At 36.6% G+C, this 23,771-nt stretch overlaps 2 protein-coding genes and 1 non-coding gene across 3 annotated transcripts; 1 reads left to right on the top strand and 2 right to left on the bottom strand.

Moving 5' to 3' along the window:
- Nucleotides 1–453: 453 nt before the first annotated feature.
- On the bottom strand, nucleotides 454–2,844 carry LOC132043579 (protein ASPARTIC PROTEASE IN GUARD CELL 1-like). The gene has a single exon (XM_059434056.1). The coding sequence runs from the start codon at nucleotides 2,804–2,806 to the stop codon at nucleotides 1,736–1,738; it is 1,071 nt and encodes a 356-aa protein (XP_059290039.1). The 5' UTR covers nucleotides 2,807–2,844; the 3' UTR covers nucleotides 454–1,735.
- A 5,084-nt stretch (nucleotides 2,845–7,928) lies between these two features.
- On the bottom strand, nucleotides 7,929–8,000 carry TRNAG-UCC (transfer RNA glycine (anticodon UCC)). Its single transcript has one exon. It is a non-coding gene; the product is annotated as a tRNA-Gly (tRNA).
- Nucleotides 8,001–13,131: 5,131 nt separating this feature from the next.
- On the top strand, nucleotides 13,132–22,792 carry LOC132043575 (uncharacterized). Its single transcript, XM_059434054.1, has 7 exons — nucleotides 13,132–13,573; nucleotides 13,639–14,556; nucleotides 14,704–14,988; nucleotides 15,097–15,152; nucleotides 15,239–15,885; nucleotides 17,044–17,112; nucleotides 22,573–22,792. Exons 1-7 carry the CDS (start codon nucleotides 13,132–13,134, stop codon nucleotides 22,790–22,792), a joined length of 2,637 nt encoding a protein of 878 aa, XP_059290037.1.
- Nucleotides 22,793–23,771: the final 979 nt, after the last annotated feature.

Below are 23,771 nucleotides of genomic sequence, written 5' to 3' on the forward strand. Positions count from 1 at the left end.
TATTTTTAAAATAATTTTGTCATACAAATTATTGCTTATAACTCTTGTATATAATCCCTAATTGAATGTTATTTTAAATAAAATGATTTTTTGGACTTCAAATCCTTTGTGAGACAGAAAATCTAGTCAACGGCAGCCTCATTAATAGTAAAGCCTGAGCAATGCACACAATCATATGAAACAAGTACAATGAAATCACATGCAAGAAGTACAATACAATATATTCAATAGTACAAAGTCTCATCAAAATGTTCTCCAATTTGCTACAACTATTATTTTAAATAATAATTAATTTTCACTATAGAAATAGAATCTCTAAGATTGCCAATAATATGTATAGAGATTTTGACCAATATTTTGATACTTTAATACACTATTTGTAACAAAGAATAATATATAAATATATATTTTCAAACTTGCTTTCTCAACATCTAAATATGTATTATGATATTTTTTTTAATTTGAAAATTAATCAATTTGAATTCCAAATAATGTTATAATTAGATTTTATCTTCAAAGTCTGCCACTGGTATGGTCAAACTTAACTCTGATGGAAGTGCTCCATCCAACCCAAGCCCTATTGGGGCAGGGCTCGGGCCAGGGCCAGACCCACATAGTCCACAACGGGTGCTCGAGCACCCATTACTTTCAACGCGGAATCTATATATTTACAAAGAAAATTTGTAAATGCATTAAAATAAGATTCCGATCCTTTTTCTTCTCTAATTAGAGTTCTTTCTTTTGTGATAATATTGTAGCAATATCTTTCCTTATTTCAGTAATTTGTTTAGTTACTCTAGGTAATTCACTCTTCCCTTTTTGTTGTGTCGTATGATTCTTGGGACTTTAGAGCCTAGAGGTCAATTGAATATAATTTTAGATCCACTCTTTGTAAATTGTTTTCTTATTAATTTGTGTACATAAATCAAAACATACAATTTATGTTCAATCCAACTCGGATCCTGCACTGGGTGGTTATTTTGAACAGAACTTTAGTGTAAGTAATGACGCTTTTATTCATCATTCTCAAAATATGATTACACCAAGAACAATTGTGAATAAAATGGTCTTCTCTTTAGTATGATAATATCTATTATAATTTACATGTTAGATATTTTATCATCAGTTTTAAATAGTTATGCTATATATTTAATTATTTGTAGGAATTGTGCGATAGCAGAGGGGGTTTAGGAGTTAAATTTGATGTTTTCTAATTTTTAGGTTCTTTGTACCACTGAGCCAATTACAGTTTTAAAATAACGAATTTAAAATTTAATATTTATTTAATTTTGGGTGAATATTATATTTACATCTCATTAATTAATAGCAGCATTGGTGTATACTGTATATTGTGCATTGTGCTCGATGAGGAACCAACATTGTTGTATATAAATAGTCATTACAAAATATGACCTTTCTCCCCAAACAAAATTGAAAACCGGCAACAAATAAACTTGTCCGCTATAGTGAAATGTTTATAAACGATGACTATTATAGAGAGATTGAATCGTCACGAGGTTCAAGTCAAACAAAACATTTCAGAGCGGCTGCAAGTGATTTGCATATCTTTAGGCCATCAGGGCATTAAAATTTAAACTAACTTTTGGAGTGAAGAATTTGAGATGAATTTGCACTGAATTATTTGTAATCATCCCTTCATCAAATCAATCAAAACTAACTATCAAAATTGAGGTACAGCCTTAGATTGCAACATATAATTGTTTTTCATTGACACTCAATCACATGCATCTAAGTCAAAGGACAAAGTATTTGCTGAAGTATCAAAAGTTAATCCAACACCTTGGAGTTGATTACTTCCTAAAATTATGACGGATGAGTTCCATCCGTGAAAAGCCAGGCATAATTTCCCACTAATGTGCACCAAGACCCGATCTTGTGCCAGTAACAATAAGTTACTCGCGTCTTGCCTGCCAAAGTACAACTTCACAACAGGAAATTTTGCACTCGGACCGGCTTTATAACAAGTGTCGAAAGGTCCAGATGGAGCAACCATAGGAATATCTCGTACTTCTTGTCTGAAAATGTAACGGAATTCCGTATAAAAATCTTGAGGAAAAAGGGTAAAAGTTGATCCTGTATCCACAATGACCCCGGCGATCATATCACTTCTAAAATTCCACAATGATGGGTTTAGTGGAATTTCCTTGTCGTTAATAAAAACTTTATAAAGGTTGACGAAATAAAATGTAGGTAATTTGGAACTTGGTAATAGCTGTGCTGATGTTGTTTTTCTGAAGGGCGTTGTGTGGAAGCTAATTGTTGATCCTTTTTCGGAAAAAAATCGGGGTAGACACATGGACATGATGTCCGCCTCAAATTGTGTTGGTAAAGAATATCCATCACTCATTTGTCTACGTCCGATGCCAGCAATTCCAGAATATTCACCACTAAAATGTGTTCCACTCAATTGATCTTTGCCACATCCAAAAATAATCCTTACCGGATTTTGGTCTAAAACAAAAGTAATCACGTCGTCTGCTATCCAACCTTTTGTTCTTGCTCCATCCCCGTATTTCACATCATAGAGACACTGATTACCGAACAGAGTACATACATAACTCGGGTCCGCGACTAAACAACTTCTACTTTTTACGATGCAATCGAGTTTTCGATATGTTTTGGAATTAGTTGGAACATATAAAGGACTAAATTTTTGTTTGTAACACTTATTTGACCAACATGGTCCACATTGCCACCAAACTAAATCACTTCCGGTGTCTATTAGCAAGTAACTTTTAATTTGCTGAGTGCCGAGAGTAAAAGATGCAACATACTCGCCATACATGAAATGTGTACTTGTCGTTTTTGGAACCTTTTCACGGGCCCTACACTCTTGCACATCATGTGGCCTCGTCAGAGTTTCATTCGCACCAATCACATTGCCATTTTTTAAAATTGATGCCAAATAATTAGCTCTCGCTTGGGAACGAGCAATCCTACTTTCAAGTAACGAGTCGTAGTCTTTGAACTTTGACTTTTCAAATAAATCGCGATTGTAAACGGCAAAAGTATATGATGGCATCGGAGGATCCGGAAGCTTAGTTGGATCAATAGACATAAATCTTTTTTTGGCTTCCATAATATAAGTGGAGTTAAGGGGTGCATTGCCCAAAACTACAAGAAAAAATGAGAAAATAATTGAAATCAAAAGGAGAATATGGAGGAATTTCTCCATTGGTATAGAAGTAGTTTTTTCTAATTGCTTGATTTGGTCTGAATTGTGTCTACCCTGCTTACAATCATCCATATGGATTAGTTTTATATCTAGTTACCTTTTCAATTTTATGTCAAAATAGGAAGAAACATCAGATCTTGTTAAATTATAGAGATTCAATTAGCATAGTGTGAATAACTATACAAGAAATAATATTAAAGATTTGCCCTTTTTCCCTCCTTACTATACATACTTGTAAAGAGGATCAAATTTTGACGTCTATTATTTTTGTCAAATGAATAAAATATTTCTTTTTCAGGAACACCATTCCTAATTGACAGCATGAAATCTCATGGTGAGATCATTGATAGCAGTTACCTACTGTAATAACATCTTACTATAAATAATAATAGACAAGTCTTTTTCTATATAATACTAACTTTTTACTTATCACAATATCACCGCTATTATTATGGTACATCATTAGAAAAATCACCTCGCTACTATTCTTACTCAAGTATATCTACTTATACAATATTTATTATTTTATATAACAGTTGAGAAATAATTTATTAATTATATATTTTATTGGAGACAACTTTAATCATCATATCATATTATACAAAAGTAGGAAACTCTAAAATTAAAAGTTGAAACACTAAAATATCCCTATAAAAATTGAGTGACTATAATACCCTTCAAAATTAAATATATTACATCCTTCATAAAATGGCACATTAACCAACATTCTCTTTATGGCTATAGAAAATCTAAAGAAAATGAGCAGTTACATTGCATAGCTAATTCACTAAATTCAATTAACTAGTTCAATGCATGAAACCTTATTCCATCTACTAAATTCCATACAACGATTCGGAGGACCCTTTTTTAAAAAAAAAAAAAAAAAAATCTCATTTAATTTCTTTCATTCAATTCCCTTAAGTTCATACATAAAGTTTAAAGTTACACTTCTCCAACTTAATTTTCTTTATTTTATTTTATTTTATTAATATATCAATCTCTTAAATTTTTTTAACATAAACTTTCAATTAGATGTATGCAAGTTCTCTATATCTCTTTTTTCCCCATTCACTATAATTTGGAATTACTTATTTTAATAAACTCTGTTTTTATTTTATTAGTAGATCTATAAATGAAAGAGTATTAAGTTATCTATCATGTAGTCGTTTTTCTTTCGTAAAATTTATTGGTTTCTTTGTCTATAATATCTTACGAATTTTAATGCTTTTGGTGTATCTCCAATAGGCTGCTATTTGTTTCAACAAGATTATGTCAGTGATGGACATCATAGCTGATATTGATCTACCAAAAAAATAGTCGGCACATTCGTGAATAGCCAACCATCGTATTTGGATAGGTTTGATTTATATAGTCGTTAAGGTCTCATGAACTGATCCACTTAATTTATCGAGTTATTTCTGTCGACCTTAATCATTCAATATTTCTTTCTTGAAAAATAAAATTTAGCTTTGACTTAGTTTCATTTTAGACTTTTCAAAAGGAGAAGACTGAAGTACTACATTATTGAATGAGTTGTCATAATTTTAGCTATTTGATTTGAACACATTCAAGATTAAGAGACAACATAGGTTGTCCATATACTATTTATAACTAATAAATTGTAACAACATTAACACACCAAATAAAAGAAAAAAAAATATAGGAGCAAAATCCAAATGCATTAAAGCCCTAGCTAGTAAGAATATGATATACAAGTTGCATATAATCATCTGGTATCTGAAATCTTATGCAAAATTGCGTGGCATAAGTCTAATTTGAGAGGGAAGCGCTCGATCTCTATCAAGAATGTCGCGCTTCCCAATATAATGACAACTTACAAAGAGAAAAACATAATTCCTCTTTTATACTTTGCTATACTCAAAATTCCCCTCCAATTCAACTTCTCCTTTATGATTCTTCTTGCAATGAGAATATAGCACGGTATATGCCACTAATAACAATAAATAAAACAAAGAAGAAACGATATCCAGAAATATAGACATAAGTGTCTGGTTAATTACCCCTTTTGGTTGAGTCTTTAAATAACTATAGTATAATAATAATGAAATTATAGAAGATAAAATATTTGACATAAATCCATTTAATCTATTCCCCTTAATGAGTTTTCCAGCTTTTGCTATGGCTTTGTTCGTACCAGTTTATTTAATTAGTAAGATAAAATTAATGTACTTAGACAACATAGACCGAATCAAAGTGGAGAATAAAATATTGTTGTAACACTTATACAACAATACTGGATATGAAGTTTAAAAAATATACCAATTTTTAAAATGAGTCATAAATACGTGTGTACTTATAAATCATCTCATTAAAAGTGAAATATTAAATTTTAAAATTAAATTGTTTTTAAATATGAAAGAATGTTATTCTTTTGGGAAAGACTGGTTAACTAAGATGCATTCTCACCTAATTAAATTACTTAACTATAATAAATTTATACGGTTTGATGTAAACGTGCGGGGAACGCGGATAAGTATTTACCAACAAAGTGTGCCAAATAATATTGGGGAGATGAAGTAATCAACTTCCTCAAGGAACTTGTCAACCAAGGCTGGTTATATTAAGTACTGAAATAAAACAACTCCTACGTGTTAAAATTTAAAAATGGGTTTATGAAATAATTAATGGCAAAGGATACCGCAATACGCATTGTTATGAAAGATATTAATGTGATGTGCATGGCAGTCAACTACGTGGTAGACAAGTTTGAATAAATAAGAAAAAAGAAAATTAAAAACAAAAAAGAAAGGTTTTGATTAATAGTTTTGATTCAATTAGATGGATTCCTATTTCCGTTTAATTTTTGCTTAAATAGTTTTATAATTAGCATGAAACAAAAAAAAAAAAAAAAAAAAAAAAAAAAAAAAGAATAGTGTACTCATATTACTTAACAACTCCCACCAATCACCTGCAGAAAATGAACGTTTCTTTAGAAGACAAGCAATAAACTTACAAGAAATCACATCCAAACGAACTTCTGGACAATAATCTGGAGTTCGAAAGTTATATTTGTCGAACAATTGTCGAGGACAATGTCCTCGTGTGCTCAAAACTTCTACAAATCGAAATGACATAAGTGTAACTTCAGGACATTGTCCTAGATTTTGAACTTTGAAACTTATATAAGTAAAATTCTACAGCAGCGTCCTGGAGTTCGAAAATCATATAAGCACAAACGAAGCGGTTATTTACAACTTTGTTAACTTGTGGCTATTATTCAATTACTTTACAAATGCTGATTGTATTCTAACTCCACTACATCCAACTAGCGGGTTGAGTTGGGTTGAGTTGAGCCTGCGACCAAAAAGTTGAATTACTTAACCATTTTGAGTCCTTGAACTAGTGTCTAGACTAATTTGTGTTAGGTTGATCATTTTTAATGATGACAACTCTCACTAGTTAATTATTGATGCTGGAAAAAAGGAAAGAAGATAGTCAAGGGTCTCAATCTTAAGTGATTGATTCATGAAAGGAATAGAAACAAAATTGAAGATCTCCATTAAGCAAGGAAAGGACAAAAAGATCTCAATATGTGGAGATTAAGAACGGAAGCTGAAATTACACAATAACCTGAAGAGAAAAAAATAGAATCTCAAATTCATTAGCTTCAAATCTCTACCTTGCCTCTGTTAAGTCACTAAACTGATAATTTATTGTTACCACTATGTTCAAGGACTTAGGGTGATCAATTTGTACTCTAAGCCTTCTACAAAACACAACTTTTTGGAGCCTTGGCATTCCCCCTTTCTCTACTTTTAGCTCATTTTGAGACAACAATTCATCAATTCTAAGATCTTGAAGCTTGGAAATTCTCGAGACCCAACACAAACAATCTTGATTCCAGTGAAATGCCACACTTCGAAAAAATTGTCACAGTGTAACAAGTTTCCATCACTGCTTCAGAAACTATACTTGAGGGGGTTTATTCAGCAAATGAAACACTTGGGAGAATTTCCCACGAATCTGACTGAGTTATCTCTTGTTACAAATAGGGATGGGCATAAACACCGAAAACCGAAAAACCGGATCGAACTGAATTAATTCGGTTTTTCGGTTCAGTTTCGGTTTATGTTTTCAGAAACTTCGGTGTTCGGTTTTTAGAGTTAGGTTGTTTGGTGTTTCTGTTTAAACCGAAATTTAATACATTACCCAAAAAGATTAAAATAGTCCAGGTCCATTAAGTTTAAGCTAAAAAAAAAAAAACCAATTGTAACAAGCCCAAAAAACCCCCAATTGTGATATCCTTAACAAAGGAAGGTGACTAGGATATGTCTTTAGGATTAATGTATGTCATTTATGTGTCTTCTTAATTATTCTTACTGTATGTATATAACACCTAATAATCCTACATCATAGTTATGATTTTCTGTTCTTGTATGTCCTGTTTGTTTGATTTTGATTTCAATTTATCAGTTTTATGTTTTATTGTTTTTGAGAATATGAATTAGTGTAAATGGAATCGCTTCTAATATCACATCAAAAAAATCAAATTGAAAAAACCGACACTGAAAGAACCGAACCGAACCGAACTAGTTGGGTTCGGTGTTCACCTTCAAAAAATCGAAACCTAAATAGCCGAACCGAAGTTCCGAATGCCCACCCCTGCTTACAAATAAACGAGGATGCATTCGAAAATTTTAAGAAAATTCCTCGACTAGATCTAATTCATGGGATTAGAATGTAGAAAAAGTTGTATGAATAAAAAAGCAAATACGTCTGCCGGGAGTCGAACCCGGGTCTATTGCTTGGAAGGCAATTATCCTAACCGTTGGACTACAAACGCTTGTTGGCAGGTGTCTCAAGATATGTTATTAAGTTGTAATATACTCCCTACATGACATGTCTTATTGAAAAATATTACTAGCGTTGGCTAACAATGTTATCTTTCCTAACACAAATTATAATTCTAGTAGAATCTTGATTTTGAGACAGAATAAGATACGAGTAGTAACTTATTTTGAATACAAAAGTGAGGCATAAACCACAATACGATCTAATTCAAGATTTTACTCGTTCAGGTTTGATTGTCGTAGTTTGATAATTTGGATGTTATCATTTGACTAACGTCATTCTTTGATATTGATTCGCAAAAAGAAAATAAGTGGTGCAGCCATGAATAATCAACCATCATATTTAAAATTTGAATAGGTTTAATTTATATAGTCATTAAGGTCTCCTAAACTGATCCACTAAATTTATTGACTTGTTTCTGTTGACCTTAATCATTCATGTCTTTTATCAAAAATAAAATTTTCATTTGACTTCTTAGTTTCGTTATAGACTTTTCAAAAGGAGAAGACTAAAGTACTCCATTATTGAATGAGTTGTCTTAGTAACTAAAGTCATGTTAACTCGTTAATTATATTCTAGCTATGATATGGCAAAGTAAATATTAAGAGACAAGATAGGTAGTCCATACACCATATATTACTGATAATAAATAATAACAACATTTACACCAGCTAAATTCATACAAAGAAAAATAGAGCAAAATATGCAAATGCATCAAAGCACTATATATAGTAAGAAAATGAAATACAAATTACATACAACCATCTTGTATTTGGAATTCACTGAACCGACTAATGCAGAATTTGTCCCGCGTAAATCCTGTTTAAGAGGAAAGAGCTCGAACCCAACAGGGATATTCCATTCTTGGAGCTTGAACCTTATTTTAATAAATTACAAAGAGAAAACAAAATGCTTCTCTTATACTTTGCTATACTCAAAATTCACCTCCACTTCTTCTTCTCCATGGTTCTTCTTGCAATGAAAGTATAGCACAGTATATGCCACTAATAACAATAAATTAACCAAAGAAGATAAAATAACCACAAACAAAAGTATAATTGTCTGGTTAATTACCCCATTAGGTTTAAGCTTCAAATAACTTTGGGATAGTAATGATGAAATTGTAGAAAATATAACATTTAACATAAATCCATTTAATCTATTCCCCTTAATGAGTCTTCCAGCTTTTGCTATGGCTTTAATTCCATAACAATCTTCTTCAATCACTGAAATAACCAAAGCCAATGTCCAAACAACTGATAAATATAGAAAAAAGAGGAAAGAAATTATTCCAACAAAAATTGCTATAGAGAAAAGGAAAATATTGCTAGGGGAAATTAAAATAGGACTTAGCAAAAATATGACAATAAGAAAATAACCAATACCGAACATGCTCGTGTATAATCCAGTTATAATTGCATATTTAAATGCACTGGAAATTCTCAAGACAAAGTCTTTGAGAGAAATATTGGTATTTTTATAAGAAATAAAGGATGATATAATAGCTGCGATTTTATATAAAATAGAGAGTAAAGACAGAACAACAAGAGTTGCAGCATATATAATTAGAAGTATTCTTAAATCCTTTGTAATATCAGCAAGAATTTTCATGATTTTAAATGTATCATCAATTGAAGTAGACAAAATTGATGCCTTGAAAGTAATATCGTGGATGAAGAATTTAACTAATAATTTCGATATTAATAAAAGTGATAGACTATGTAATAGCATAAATATTGTAAATATTCCCTTCCTTATGGATTGTAATCAGGTCCTGTAATTTAGGCTAGTATCATTCTAATTAGGGATACCTACTTTGTATATAATAACTTTGATACATCAATACAAGGCACGGATTGATTTCCTACATGATATCGACTAGGTTTCCTCTCCCAAACCCTAGCCGTCCACCTCTCTCTTCTCTCTTTCAACCCTAACCCTAGCCGTCCCCTTCCTCCTTCCTCTTCTTCCTCCCATGGCTGACAACAAAAATTTCCATTCTGCTTTAACCGTCACGAATGTGAAATCCTTAATCCCAATCACTCTAGACATGGAAACCGGCCATTATCACGAATGGGCAATTTTTATTCAAAGTCCTAGCCCGCGTTCTCCGTACTCGAGCACATCATACCACCCACTGACACCGCTGAACTCACCGCGTATGACGCAACAAAGGCGGCTAACCTTCCGCTCTGGAAACGCCTAGATGCGGTGGTCCTTCAATGGATATACGCCACCGTCTCCCATGATATTCTTACCTTATTCTCGTGGCGGATGATGTTGCCGAGAATATTGAATCGAGTTGCTCAACTTTTCCAAGATAACAAACACTCACGGGCGGCGTACCTTGAAACCGAATTCACCACCACAAAAATGGCCGACTTCGGCTCGGTTATGGCCTATTACAATAGGCTCGAGTCTCTCACGAATCAGCTTGCCAACGTCGGGTCGCCGGTGTCGGATCAACGTACGGTCTTGCGACTTCTCGCCGCTTACCGGAGACGTATGCACACTTTGTCACCACCATTCAACAGAAAGATGTCTTGCCTTCTTTCTCTGAAGTGTGCTCCAGACTCAAGCTTGAAGATGCGGCTGCCAAGGAACGTGCCCGCGATTCCAACCCCGCGGCTCTACTTGTTGATAATGACACTCCCTCTCCACCACCTGGCGGTCATAATAATTCCGCTAACCGACGTGATAATAATCGTGGCAGGAATTCTAACCGGAACAAGGGCAAAAATGGATTTGGGCCCTCTCAGCTATTTTCTGGGTATCGCTGTTACCCGGACTTCACACGGCATGTTTCTCTCTCAGAAAAATTATGCAGCAGACATTATAGAGCGTGCGGGCATGACTGCCGTAAGCCCGCCGTACACCGGTCGACACCAAAGCCAAACTTGGTGCCACGGCCGCCCTCCTTGCGATGATCCCCCCGTACCATTAACTCGGACCTTGAGCATGATCCTAGACCAAAAGAAACCAAAAGAAAACATGAGCCTAGACTAAGGCATCACCTGCGAATCGCATGTGCTACAAGCGAGTCGCAGGTGGTGTCGCATCTGCTGACAGAGAGGTGCCAAGGAAGATGTAATCTGTGCACCACATGCGACACCATGTGCGATTCGCATGTTACACACGCGAGTCGCATATGTCATCGCATCCGGTGACAGAGAGGTACCAAAGAATGACGTGAAGGTATGCGGCAAAGACTCGCGACGGTTCGGTGCAACATGCGACTCGCATGTTGCACATGCGACACCATGTGCGAATCGCACATGGTGCACGGGTATTTGTGTCTGAAAGTTTTCCTCGTTTTTGGACACCCTATAAATAGGTTTTCTAGGGTCTGGGACTCATTATTCAGCAGTTAAATCATTGGTATTCCTTGTGGAGCACATGCAAGTGTTGATTAAACATCTCCTAGGGATTTCTTACTTTTGGTATCTCCTCCACCCAACATTTTTGGTAAACCCTAACTAAACCGTTCAAGATTCAAGAATCAAGAATTGGGGGAATACTTTCAAAACTCAGGTCTCTAATTCAAGTGTTGAAGCAATTAAGGTATGTAGAACTTCCATCCACATGTGGGAATCTCTACGTTCTTCCCCATGCTCCGTTTCTTGATATCCATGAAGTTCAAACCCTAGGGCATTAAAACCAACATATTGGTAGCCCGTATTTATGTATTTATGTACATGAACTTTGTATCTATATTCGTTATTGTATTCCTAATCTTCCATTACGGTTATTAGGAACCCTAGCTTAATCCATGAATCATGAATTCTTCCTCATGTGTTCGCATTATGTTATATGAAATTTTATGATTTTATGTAGCAAGTTACAAGCATGTTTTCAAGTCAAATTATATATCTATATATTTATGAACTATTGTTTCTACTCACGAATCAAGAACATGTTTGCAAGATTATGACAAGTTATCTCATGAAACCATATTACAAGTTATTTCGTGAAATCATGATTACAAGTTATTTACAAGTTATTTCACGAAAATCATGGGCTTCTTAGCCAACTATATCATGTTCATGTTTTTGGGATTGCTTAGTTAACCGAGAAGGCTCGATAGCCCGAAACTACGTTGCCACCGTAGGATAAGGGTTGTCGCAAGTAGGCAACACCTTCATTATGCGGTTTGGATCCTTACATGCTATTATTACTTAAATCTCATATCCCCCGGCAAGGTGTGAGTGTTCTCCGGTAGGGCGCAAGTACCGCATCATGTTGTCGGTTACACTATAGCATTCCCCACGTTACAAGAAGTTTTATATTCATGTATTTTCATTGAATTATCGTTTTCGAGACTTTACTCACGTTTCATGCTCATGTTCAAGTTACATTCAGTTTCCGTTCATGTTCTATACCTATGTATGCCATGCTCTTCATTTCAGCAGGTTTTACATACTAGTACTATTCACCATGTACTAACGTCCCTTTTGCCCGGGGCCTGCACTTCACGGTGCAGATACCGACTTTCAGGAGCATACGCCTGCGCAGTAGGATCACCTCAGTATCAGCTTATTGGTGAGCCCCACTCCTCCCGGGGTTCAACATGGAGTCTTTATATTTAGTATACAGTTTATGGTAGTCCGGGGCCATGTCCCGGTAGTTAGTATTCGACATGTTTTAGAGGTTTCATAGATAGATGTTAGTTTCCGAGTCGGTGGTGCATTCATGATTACGTACTATTATGTTTTCATAATATTTCATGCTATGAGATGGTTTCAAGACTTTATTCCGCAAATTATATTTTCATGATTTATTTAAATTGCGTCGCATAGATATGTTGTTTGATGCCCATGTTGACAAGCAAGCCATGAGGTTCGCTCGGACACACGCAAGCAAGGCCCGAGTGCCGTGTTACGCCCGGTGCCATGGTTCGGGCGTGACAAAGCTTGGTATCGAGCCTAGGTTCAAGAGTCTTTAGGGAGTCTATGAAACCGTGTCCGGTGGGGTCACTTTTATATGTGTGAGGGCCCCATACATATAAACAAGTTGACCACCAAGACATCCAGGATTGTCTCACTTCTTTCATATTTTAGATCGTGCAGTTAGAGCATTACTTTTAGGATATCCTTCTAATTCGTGCGTGTACGTATTTTCAGAAAATGCCTTACAAGAGAACGTACAAGAAAAGGAACACAGCCACCAGCCAAAGGGCTAGCGTGGAAGCAACTCGCGAAGAGACCGTTCCGACTCAGACAGCAGCCCCAACCGCTCCTACAGTTACCCCTCCTACTGATACGGATGGAGATGTTAGGAATGCTATCAACATGCTCACACAACTGGTAGCAGCTCAGGCCCAACGTCAGGAATCCGGGTCAAGTTCGGGGCATAATGGAGAGTCTTCTAGGACTAAGGATTTCCTCAGAATGAATCCCCCAGTCTTCACGGGGACAAAGAAAGACGAAGACCCTCAGGACTACATAGATGCTCTTCAGAAGATCTTCAGAATTATGGCAGTCACAGAAACTGAAGCAGCTACTTTCGGAGCTCATCAGCTGCAGAGCATTGCTAACACCTGGTACGAATCTTGGGAATTATCCCGAGGTGAGGATGCACCCGATGCTACATGGGATGAGTTTGCAAGTGCATTCCGGACCACTTCATGCCAGTAGAGGTCAGGGAAGCTAAGGTTGAGCAATTCCTGAAGCTCAAACAGAATGGCAGATCAGTTCAGGACTACTATTTGGAGTTTGTCAGTCTGGCCAAGCATGCTTCAGATATGGTACCAGATATGAGGGCGAGAGTGAGAAGGTTTGTTGGAGGACTTGATTCTCATTTGTATGATGGGGCCAACATTGCTGCACAGAATGGGGGAATGACCATCTCCAAGATGGTTGCTTTCGTACAGGGCAACGAGACGAGGCTAAAGGAGGAGGAAGCCTTGCAGAAAGAGAAAGACAAGGAGTTCAACAAGAGGGTCAAGTCTACCGGACAGTTCAGCGGGAACAGGAAATTCTTTAACAACAGGTCAGCAGGACCCGCTCCGTCCACAGCAAGTGCTCCAGTTTCCAAGTTCAGGAGAGATAACCGTCAGCAGAATTTCAGGCCGTCAGGCTCTCAGTCTCAGGCCAGTGTGACTCAGAGTAACTTCACCAATCCGATTTGTGCTAAGTGTGGGAGGAGGCATCCTGGGGAGTGCCGCTTGGGATCAAATATTTGCTATGGGTGTGGTCAGCCGGGCCATATTCAGCGAGATTGCCCTTCAGTCAGACAGGGCACAGGAGGTAATCGGACCCAGTCGATAAATTCGTCGGTTCCTCGTAATAATCAAACTCAGGCAGGACGTGCACCAGTTAGATCCGGCAACGCAGGCGGTGGCCCAAACCGTTTGTATGCTTTGACTGGGCGTCAGGATACCGATGCTCGTACTGATGTTGTCACAGGTATGCTCACCGTTTTCAGTTTCGATGTCTATGCTCTCATGGACCCTGGATCCACCCTATCCTATGTCACCCCTTATGTTGCTAGAAAATTTGGTATTGAACCTGAAAAGCTAAAAGAACCTTTTGAAGTGTCAACTCCAGTTGGTGAGCCCGTCATAGCCCGACGTGTCTATAAGGGTTGTCCAGTTAGAGTCTATCATCATGTTATTCTAGCTGACTTATGTGAGTTGGAAATGGTAGATTTTGATGTAATCATGGGCATGGACTGGTTATATTCATGTTATGCGTCAGTTGATTGTAGAACTAAAACTGTAAATTTCAAGTTTCCTAACGAGCCAGTCTTAGAGTGGAAGGGTAATTCAGTAAGCCCTAAGGGTAGGTTTATCTCTTACCTCAAGGCAAGAAAAATGGTGTCTAAGGGTTATATCTATCATCTCGTTCGGGTTAGGGATTCAGCTTCCCCACCCCAACTCTTCGCCGCGATCGTTGTTAATGAGTTTCCAGAAGTCTTTCCCGAGGATCTTCCTGGAATCCCTCCTGATAGGGAAATTGATTTCGCAATTGACCTACTCCCAGGTACGAAACCTATATCTATTCCACCTTATAGGATGGCTCCAAATTTGAATTACGAGAGCTTAAGGCTCAACTCAAAGATCTTCTAGACAAGGGTTTTATCGACCACAGTGTCTCTCCATGGGGTGCCCCAGTTCTCTTTGTGCGCAAGAAAGATGGTTCTTTGCGTATGTGCATTGACTATCGCCAGCTCAATAAAGTCACAATCAAGAATAAATACCCTCTTCCACGAATAGATGACTTATTTGATCAGCTTCAGGGTGCCCAATGTTACTCCAAGATAGATCTCCGGTCAGGTTACCATCAGCTTAAGGTTAAGGAACGAGATATTCCTAAGACGGCTTTTAGAACCAGATATGGTCATTTCGAATTCTGTGTCATGTCCTTCGGTTTGACCAATGCCCCAGCAGCATTTATGGACCTCATGAATAGAGTCTTCAAGCCATACCTCGACCTCTTTGTCATTGTCTTCATAGATGATATCCTCATTTACTCCCGTAGTGAGGCTGAGCACGCAGAACACCTTCGTATAGTCCTTCAGATTCTCAAGGACCGCAAGTTGTATGCAAAATTCTCTAAGTGTGAATTTTGGCTCAAGTCAGTAGCCTTCTTAGGTCATGTGATTTCTGGTGAGGGTGTTCAGGTTGACTCTCAGAAGATTGAGGCCGTTAAGAATTGGCCTAGACCCACATCAGTTTCAGATATCCGCAGTTTCTTGGGTCTAGCAGGCTATTACCGACGTTTCGTCGAGGGGTTTTCATCTATTTCAGCACCATTGACCAAGTTGATGAAGAAGGAAGTTAAATTTCAGTGGTCAGATGCCTGTGAGCGCAGTTTCGAGGAATTGAAAACGAGATTAACTTCTGCGCCAGTTTTGACTCTACCAGAGGGAACCGAAGGGTTCGTGGTTTATTGTGATGCTTCAGGAGTTGGTCTCGGATGTGTTTTAATGCAACATGGTAAGGTTGTAGCTTATGCATCTCGTCAACTCAAGGTTCACGAAAAGAATTATCCGACTCATGACCTAGAGTTGGCAGCTGTTGTTTTTGCACTTAAGATATGGCGTCATTATTTGTATGGAGTGCATGTTGATATTTTCACAGATCATAAAAGCCTGCAGTATATCTTCAAGCAAAGGGAGCTGAATCTTAGGCAAAGGAGATGGCTCGAATTGCTTAAGGACTACGATGTGGATATTCTTTACCATCCGGGGAAAGCAAATGTTGTAGCTGATGCTCTTAGTCGGCGTTCCATGGGAAGTATAGCCCACGTGGACGTAGATAAGAGAGTTATGACAAAGGAAGTTCATCGTTTAGCCAATCTTGGAGTTCGACTTTTGGACTCCGAGGATGGTGGTGTGGTTGTTCAGAATAGAGCTCTTTCCTCTTTAGTTGTTGAAGTCAAGGAGAAACAGTTTAATGATCCCTACTTGCTACCTCGAAAGAAGGGATTCACAAGCACAAGACGACGGCTTTTGAACAAGGGGGAGATGATGGTACCCTGAGGTACCGAGGTAGATTGTGTGTTCCAGATGTAGATGGGCTCAGAGAGAGAATCATGTCAGAAGCTCACAATTCCAGGTATTCCATTCACCCAGGTTCTACTAAGATGTATCATGATCTTAAGGAGATTTATTGGTGGAATGATATGAAGAAGAATGTAGCGACTTTGTAGCTAAGTGTCCGAATTGTCGCGCAAGTGAAAGCCGAACACCGAGGCCTCGGTGGCTTGGCTCGAATATCGATATTCCGGTCCGGAAATGGGAAATGATCAATATGGACTTCGTGTCGGGTTTACCTCGTTCGCCTAGGAGACACGACTCTATTTGGGTGATCGTTGACAAGGCTTACTAAGTCAAGCACACTTTTTGCCGGTCAAGACCACGATTCGCAGAAGATTATGCCAAGTTGTACATTAAGGAGATTGTCAGATTGCATGGGACACCAGTGTCCATCATTTCGGATCGTGGTGCTCAGTTTACAGCGAATTTCTGGAAATCCTTTCAGAAAGGATTGGGTACCAAGGTGAACCTTAGCACAGCTTTTCATCCGCAAACAGATGGGCAGGCAGAGCGTACTATTCAGACTCTGGAGGACATGCTGAGGGCATGCGTCTTGGATTTCAAAGGTAATTGGGATGATCACCGCTCTCATCGAGTTTTCGTATAATAACGCCTATCATGCTAGTATTGGGATGGCACCGTTTGAAGCTCGTATGGGCGAAGGTGTAGATCACCAATTGGTTGGTTCGAAGTTGGTGAAGCGAGTTGCTAGGACCGATTTGGTTTATCAGGCTATGGAGAAGGTCAAGTTAATTCAGGAGCGTTTGAAAACGGCTCAGAGTCGCCAGAAGTCTTACACAGATGTGAGGCGAAGGGACTTAGAATTTTCAGTTGATGATTGGGTGTTCCTAAAAGTCTCACCCATGAAGGGTGTTATGAGATTTGGCAAGAAAGGCAAACTCGGTCCCGTATATATTGGACCTACAGAATTCTCGCGGGGGTTGGTCTAGTAGCTTATGAATTGGAGTTGCCACAAGATTTGATTGCCGTACATCCCGTATTCCATGTGTCCATGTTAAGGAAGTGTGTAGGGGACCCGTCGTTAGTTGTTCCCGTTGATACCATATCGATTAAGGATGGTTTGACTTACGAGGAGATTCCCGTAGCCATTCTTGATCGTCAGATTAGCAAGTTGAGAACCAAAGAAGTAGCCTCAGTGAAAGTCCTGTGGAGGAGTCAGAAGGTTGAGGAAGCTACATGGGAAGCCGAGGAGGGTATGAAATCCAAGTACCCATTCTTGTTTGATCAACAAGCAGATAACCTTCAAGGTAACTTTCCATAGCCCATGTCATATCATGTCTCATGTTTCACGCTCATGTCATGTACCCGACGCTTATGTTTCATGTCTCATTCCTCAGTATTCACGTTTTCATGTAATCACATCATGTCATGTCTCATGTTTCATGTTATGTTTTCTTCACATCCGTGTATTCAAGCCATGCCCAGCATGTCCTCGACCATGACCCATCATTCGAGGACGAATGATCCTAAGGGGGAGATATTGTAACACCCCGTACCATTAACTCGGACCTTGAGCATGATCCTAGACCAAAAGAAACCAAAAGAAAACATGAGCCTAGACTAAGGCATCACCTGCGAATCGCATGTGCTACAAGCGAGTCGCAGGTGGTGTCGCATCTGCTGACAGAGAGGTGCCAAGGAAGATGTAGTCTGTGCACCACATGCGACACCATGTGCGATTCGCATGTTACACATGCGAGTCGCATATGTCATCGCATCCGGTGACAAGAGAGGTACCAAAGAATGACGTGAAGGTATGCAAGCACCGCGACGGTTCGGTGCAACCTGCGACTCGCAGGTTGCACATGCGACACCATGTGCGAATCGCACCCTATGCACAGGGTATTTCCGTCTGGAAGTTTTTCTCATTTTTGGACATCCTATAAATAAGTTTTCTAGGGTCTGGGACTCATTATTCAAATAGCTAAATCATTGGTATTCCTTGTGGAGCACATGCAAGTGTTGATTAAACATCTCCTAGGGATTTCTTACTTTTGGTATCTCCTCCACCCAACATTTTTGGTAAACCCTAACTAAACCGTTCAAGATTCAAGAATCAAGAATTGGGGAATACTTCAAAAACGCAAGTCTCTAATTCAAGTGTTGAAGCAATTAAGGTATGTAGAACTTCCATCCACATGTGGGAATCTCTACGTTCTTCCCCATGCTCCGTTTCTTGATATTCATGAAGTTCAAACCCTAGGGCATTAAAACCAACATATTGGTAGCCCGTATTTATGTATTTATACACATGAACTTTGTATCTATATTCGTTATTGTATTCCTAATCTTCCATTACGGTTATTAGGAACCCTAGCTTAATCCATGAATCATGAATTCTTCCTCATGCATTCTCATTATGTTTATATGAAATTTTATGATTTTATGTAGCAAGTTACAAGCATGTTTTCAAGTCAAATTATATATCTATATATTGATGAACTATTGTTTCTACTCACGAATCAAGAACATGTTTGCAAGATTATGACAAGTTATCTCATGAAACCATATTACAAGTTATTTCGTGAAATCATGATTACAAGTTATTTACAAGTTATTTCACGAAAATCATGGGCTTCTTAGCCAACTATATCATGTTCATGTTTTTGGGATTGCTTAGTTAACCGAGAAGGCTCAGATAGCCTGAAACTACGTTGCCACCGTAGGATAAGGGTTGTCGCAAGTAGGCAACACCTTCATTATGCGCTTTGGATCCTTACATGCTTATTATTACTTAAATCTCATATCCCCCGGCAAGGTGTGAGTGTTCTCCGGGTAGGCGCAAGTACCGCATCATGTTGTCGGTTACACTATAGCATTCCCCACGTTACAAGAAGTTTTATATTCATGTATTTTCATTGAATTACTGTTTTCAGACTTTACTCACGTTTCATGCTCATGTTCAAGTTACATTCAGTTTCCGTTCATGTTCTATACCTATGTATGCCATGTTCTTCATTTCAGCAGGTTTTACATACTAGTACTATTCACTATGTACTAACGTCCCTTTTGCCCGGGGCCTGCACTTCACGGTGCAGATACCGATTTTCAGGAGCATACGCCTGCGCAAAGAGGATCACCTCGCATCGCCTTTTGGTGAGCCCCACTCCTCCGGGGTTCAACATGGAGTCTTTATATTTAGTATGCAGTTATGGTAGTCCAGGGCCATGTCCTGGTAGTTAGTATTCAGACATGTTTTAGAGGTTTCATAGACAGATGTTAGTTTCCAGAGTCAGTGGTGCATTCATGATTACGTACTATTATGTTTTCATAATATTTCATGCTATGAGATGGTTTCAAGACTTTATTCCGCAAATTATATTTTCATGATTTATTTAAATTGCATCACATAGATATGTTGTTTGATGCCCATGTTGACAAGCAAGCCATGAGGTTCGCTCGGACACATGCAAGCAAGGCCCGAGTGCCGTAGACCGAATTTATTAGCTTTTGTTGAATATTTTAATACAATGTCATCACTCTTCTCACATTTTGTGTTATTTTCTTAAGAAACACCTTAATTATATAGTTGTATCTTACTAGAACTAAAGAAATATTTGAAGTAAAAATTATATATTTTGTATCAAGACTATTCCGAAAAAAAACCCGAAAAACCGAATAAACCGAGAAAACCCGAGGTTGAAAAACCCGAATTTTATTGGTTTGGTTTGGTGTATAAATTAAAAAACTCGACGCAATTGGTTTGGTTTGGCATTTAAAAAATCCGAACCAACCCGGTCCATGTACACCCCTAGCTAGCATAGAGTAAAGTCAACACATGGATAGGCTTGTATAGACGAATAGCCAGTTGATCAGTTTTTTTAGAAGTCAAAAGCATTTAGTTTTATTATAAAAATAGATTATTTTAGAGAGTTAAGGTGTTTGATCAATTTTTTTTTTTTTTTTAAAAGTGCTTTTGAGTATTAGAAGAAGCTATATATCAAAAGGTAAGGAAAAAAACTTTTCACCAATAAGCACTTTCGAAACCTTGATTAAGCACAAATTATTGCTATAATATTGAAAACAAGTGATATTCCAACTGACTAGTCAAGCAAAGTAGCTCTCTCCAAAAGCATTTTCTAGAAAAATATTTCTGATAAAAAAACAATCTTCAAAATAAACAAAATTCGAAAATTTGGTAAACATGCTATAAGAATGAGAGTTTAAATCTTATAGAAATTATTCAATATCTTTCCCTTATTCTCTTTAACGACACTTGTGATACTTATAGAAATTGTAAAATCTTGGTGGGTTACCTTTTTCTGCGACAGATGTTTGATAAATAATACTTTTTTCTTGTAATTTATGAGCTTTTTAGATAACGGTTTAAAAATTCTTTTTGAACAAATTGAAAATTTTATAAAAAAAAGTTAGATCACGATTTAAATTTTGGAAGTTATTGCAAATATTAGACGACAGTCTAATGTCATTGTCTGTAAAATTGAACATACAAGCAAATATTAGACTCGAATCTAACATTATCTGAACGGGTAATTTACTAAGTGCTATACTACAAAACTTTTAATAACAGGGACAAAATCTAAATGGTAGGCTATAAAGAAACATTTGCGTAAATCAACCTACGGAACTCCACTGGTTAATTAATTTATTTTATTCTGACAGTGACAAACAAAGACCTTGCAAATAGAATAAACACAGCGCAATTTCAAACGAAGACCTCGTAAATAAAATAAGGCAGCATAATTCTACTTACCTTGACTACTTCAAAAGCTTTACAATACAAATTTGTGTATAATTAATATCTATATATTATACGTTTATTATATATAGATACGAAGTCAGAATTTAAAGTATGGATTTGGAATCCTAGTCTTTTTAAGTTATTAGATTGTAAATTAATAATTTTTACATATTTAATGATTTTTTAAGAGAAATATAACCAAAAGCCTAACTCCACCCTTAAATTTTACATATTTATTTATACACCAACGACGACTACAAACATTATGGTTGAACAATTAAACGAAAGCTTTTTAGCCAGCTGGCTAAAAATGTTAAAAGACCCCATTAAAAATTCCAATGGTCAATTTATTGTATTTTAACAGTTGCAAACAAATACCTAGTAACTAAATTAAGGCAAATACTTTCAAAGGAAGACCTCGTATAAGCAAAATAAAACAATAAGGCAACATAATTCTACTTCCATTGACTACTTCAAAAGCTTTACACTTGCAAATCTTCAAATGCTTATAACTTCAAAAAACCAAACTCACTATCATACCTAATCCCAAAAATTTCAAGAATCAAACAATGGGGCTTTACAATTTTTTTAGTTTTGTAGGGATTCTTAGGGAATCCATCCAACTTATTCCAAAAAATGGTAAAATCATGGGATTAATAACCATGTTTTACCTTATTTTGACATCAATCTTCTTCCTGATATTCAAATTCACTTCTGATTCTTTGTTAAGAGACATGTTTATTAAAGAATCCCTCATTCCTATTTCTAGTACAAATGGTTCTTCACTAGGTAATCTACTTTCTAGTATTAAAGAAAATTTTAAACTTGTTTTGGCCATTGATTTTTCATTCATCTTGTCCTATTTCATCATCTCAATTTTCTCTACTAGCACAATAATCTTAATTTCTTCTACATCATACCATGATAAAACCTTAAATTTCAAAGATTTAGGTATCAAGATTTTAAGATCATACAAAAGGTTATTTTCCACAATGTTTTACACTACAATTCTTGTTATTGGATATTTTTTCTTTTGTTTATCCATGGCAACTCCTTTATTGGCTACCTCTAACTTATATGATTTTTCAATGGTTATTATTTTCGCAATATTCGCGTATATTTTCTATCTATATTTATCGGTCGTTTGGGTGCTGGCCTTAGTGGTTTCAATAGTTGAAGAAGGTTATTATGGAGTTATGGCTCTTGGAAAAGCTAGAAAAATAATTAAGGGCAATGAGATGAAAGGGTTTATTTTAAACATTGTGTTCAACTTATTGGCTTTAATTATTTTTGTGGGTACTAGGATTGTTAAAGATGAGAAACGGATTGTTAACAAGAATATTTCAATGTTGATTTTGGTGAATGGTTCTTGTTTATTGAAGGTGTTCGAGCTTGTGAATTATACAGTTCTATATTTTCGTTGCAAGAAGAGAAAGGGGGGACAAGAGATTATTGAATTGCAAGGAAGTATCGACTATAGCAAGATCTCTAATTTTCCATTAATAATTGATGATGCAAATTAGTCTAGTTCGATCATTAATGCAATTGTTGGTTTCCACTGAGGAATTCGTAGCATGCACAAGAGCTCATATTGATTACGTTTCTGTCCTTTGTACACAAAATAAAATTAAAGAAAAAAGTTAGTCTATTTCGATCGTTGCAATTATTGGTTTTCAACTAATAATTTCTAGTAAATGCAAATCATCAGCTCGTATTGACTTGCCCAAAGAGCAAGCTGGTGTGGGGACAAGGGCACTGACATTCGAGCAACACTCAATAATTAACCGTGATTAAATGAGAATAGTATGTATGAAAATACATATAAAGTCATACACATCTATTAGTTTGGTATACATAAACTTTTACCAATACCGAGGCGTCTGGAGAAACATGGAAGGTAGGGTCGAATTCGAGGTCTATTACGGATCTTAAAATTCTTTCTGTAGAGTCAAATGTCTCGGTTATTCGGGTAAATATTGAAAACATAATCTCTTGTGATCACTTACCATTTGAACTGAAAGAAAATAATTTCTAAAAGACTTTTACTGATTTATTTAGCAATTTCCTGTGTTATCTTTAGTAATCTCTTATGGAAAATATCGCATAACTAAAATAGCATTTGTAGTGGACCACGAAACTCAATCTCCTAATAATTTTCATCAAGCTCAAATTAAGGGTCGAATTTCAATAATGTCTTGTCTTATTCAAATTAAATTTTGATGGGCCCGGGTTTTGACTAATGGACTAACGACTTGGCCCATGTCCCCTTGACTTTTCTTTTCCTTTCCTTTTTAGCTTCCCAACTCTTTTAATTGGAAAATAAAACAAAATTTAAGATGTTAATTACTATAACAATGACAATAACAATTGTAGCAACAATAACGAATATTTTAATGAAAGTTATAGTAAAATAAAAAGGAAAACTAGCAGTTAAGTATCAGCATGTGAAGTGGATACTAAAGATGATAGGACAAGATTAACCAAAACAAAAGTGAAATAAAA

This window comes from Lycium ferocissimum, unplaced genomic scaffold (assembly GCF_029784015.1).
Source record: "Lycium ferocissimum isolate CSIRO_LF1 unplaced genomic scaffold, AGI_CSIRO_Lferr_CH_V1 ctg2593, whole genome shotgun sequence".
Taxonomy (NCBI): Eukaryota; Viridiplantae; Streptophyta; class Magnoliopsida; order Solanales; family Solanaceae; genus Lycium; species Lycium ferocissimum.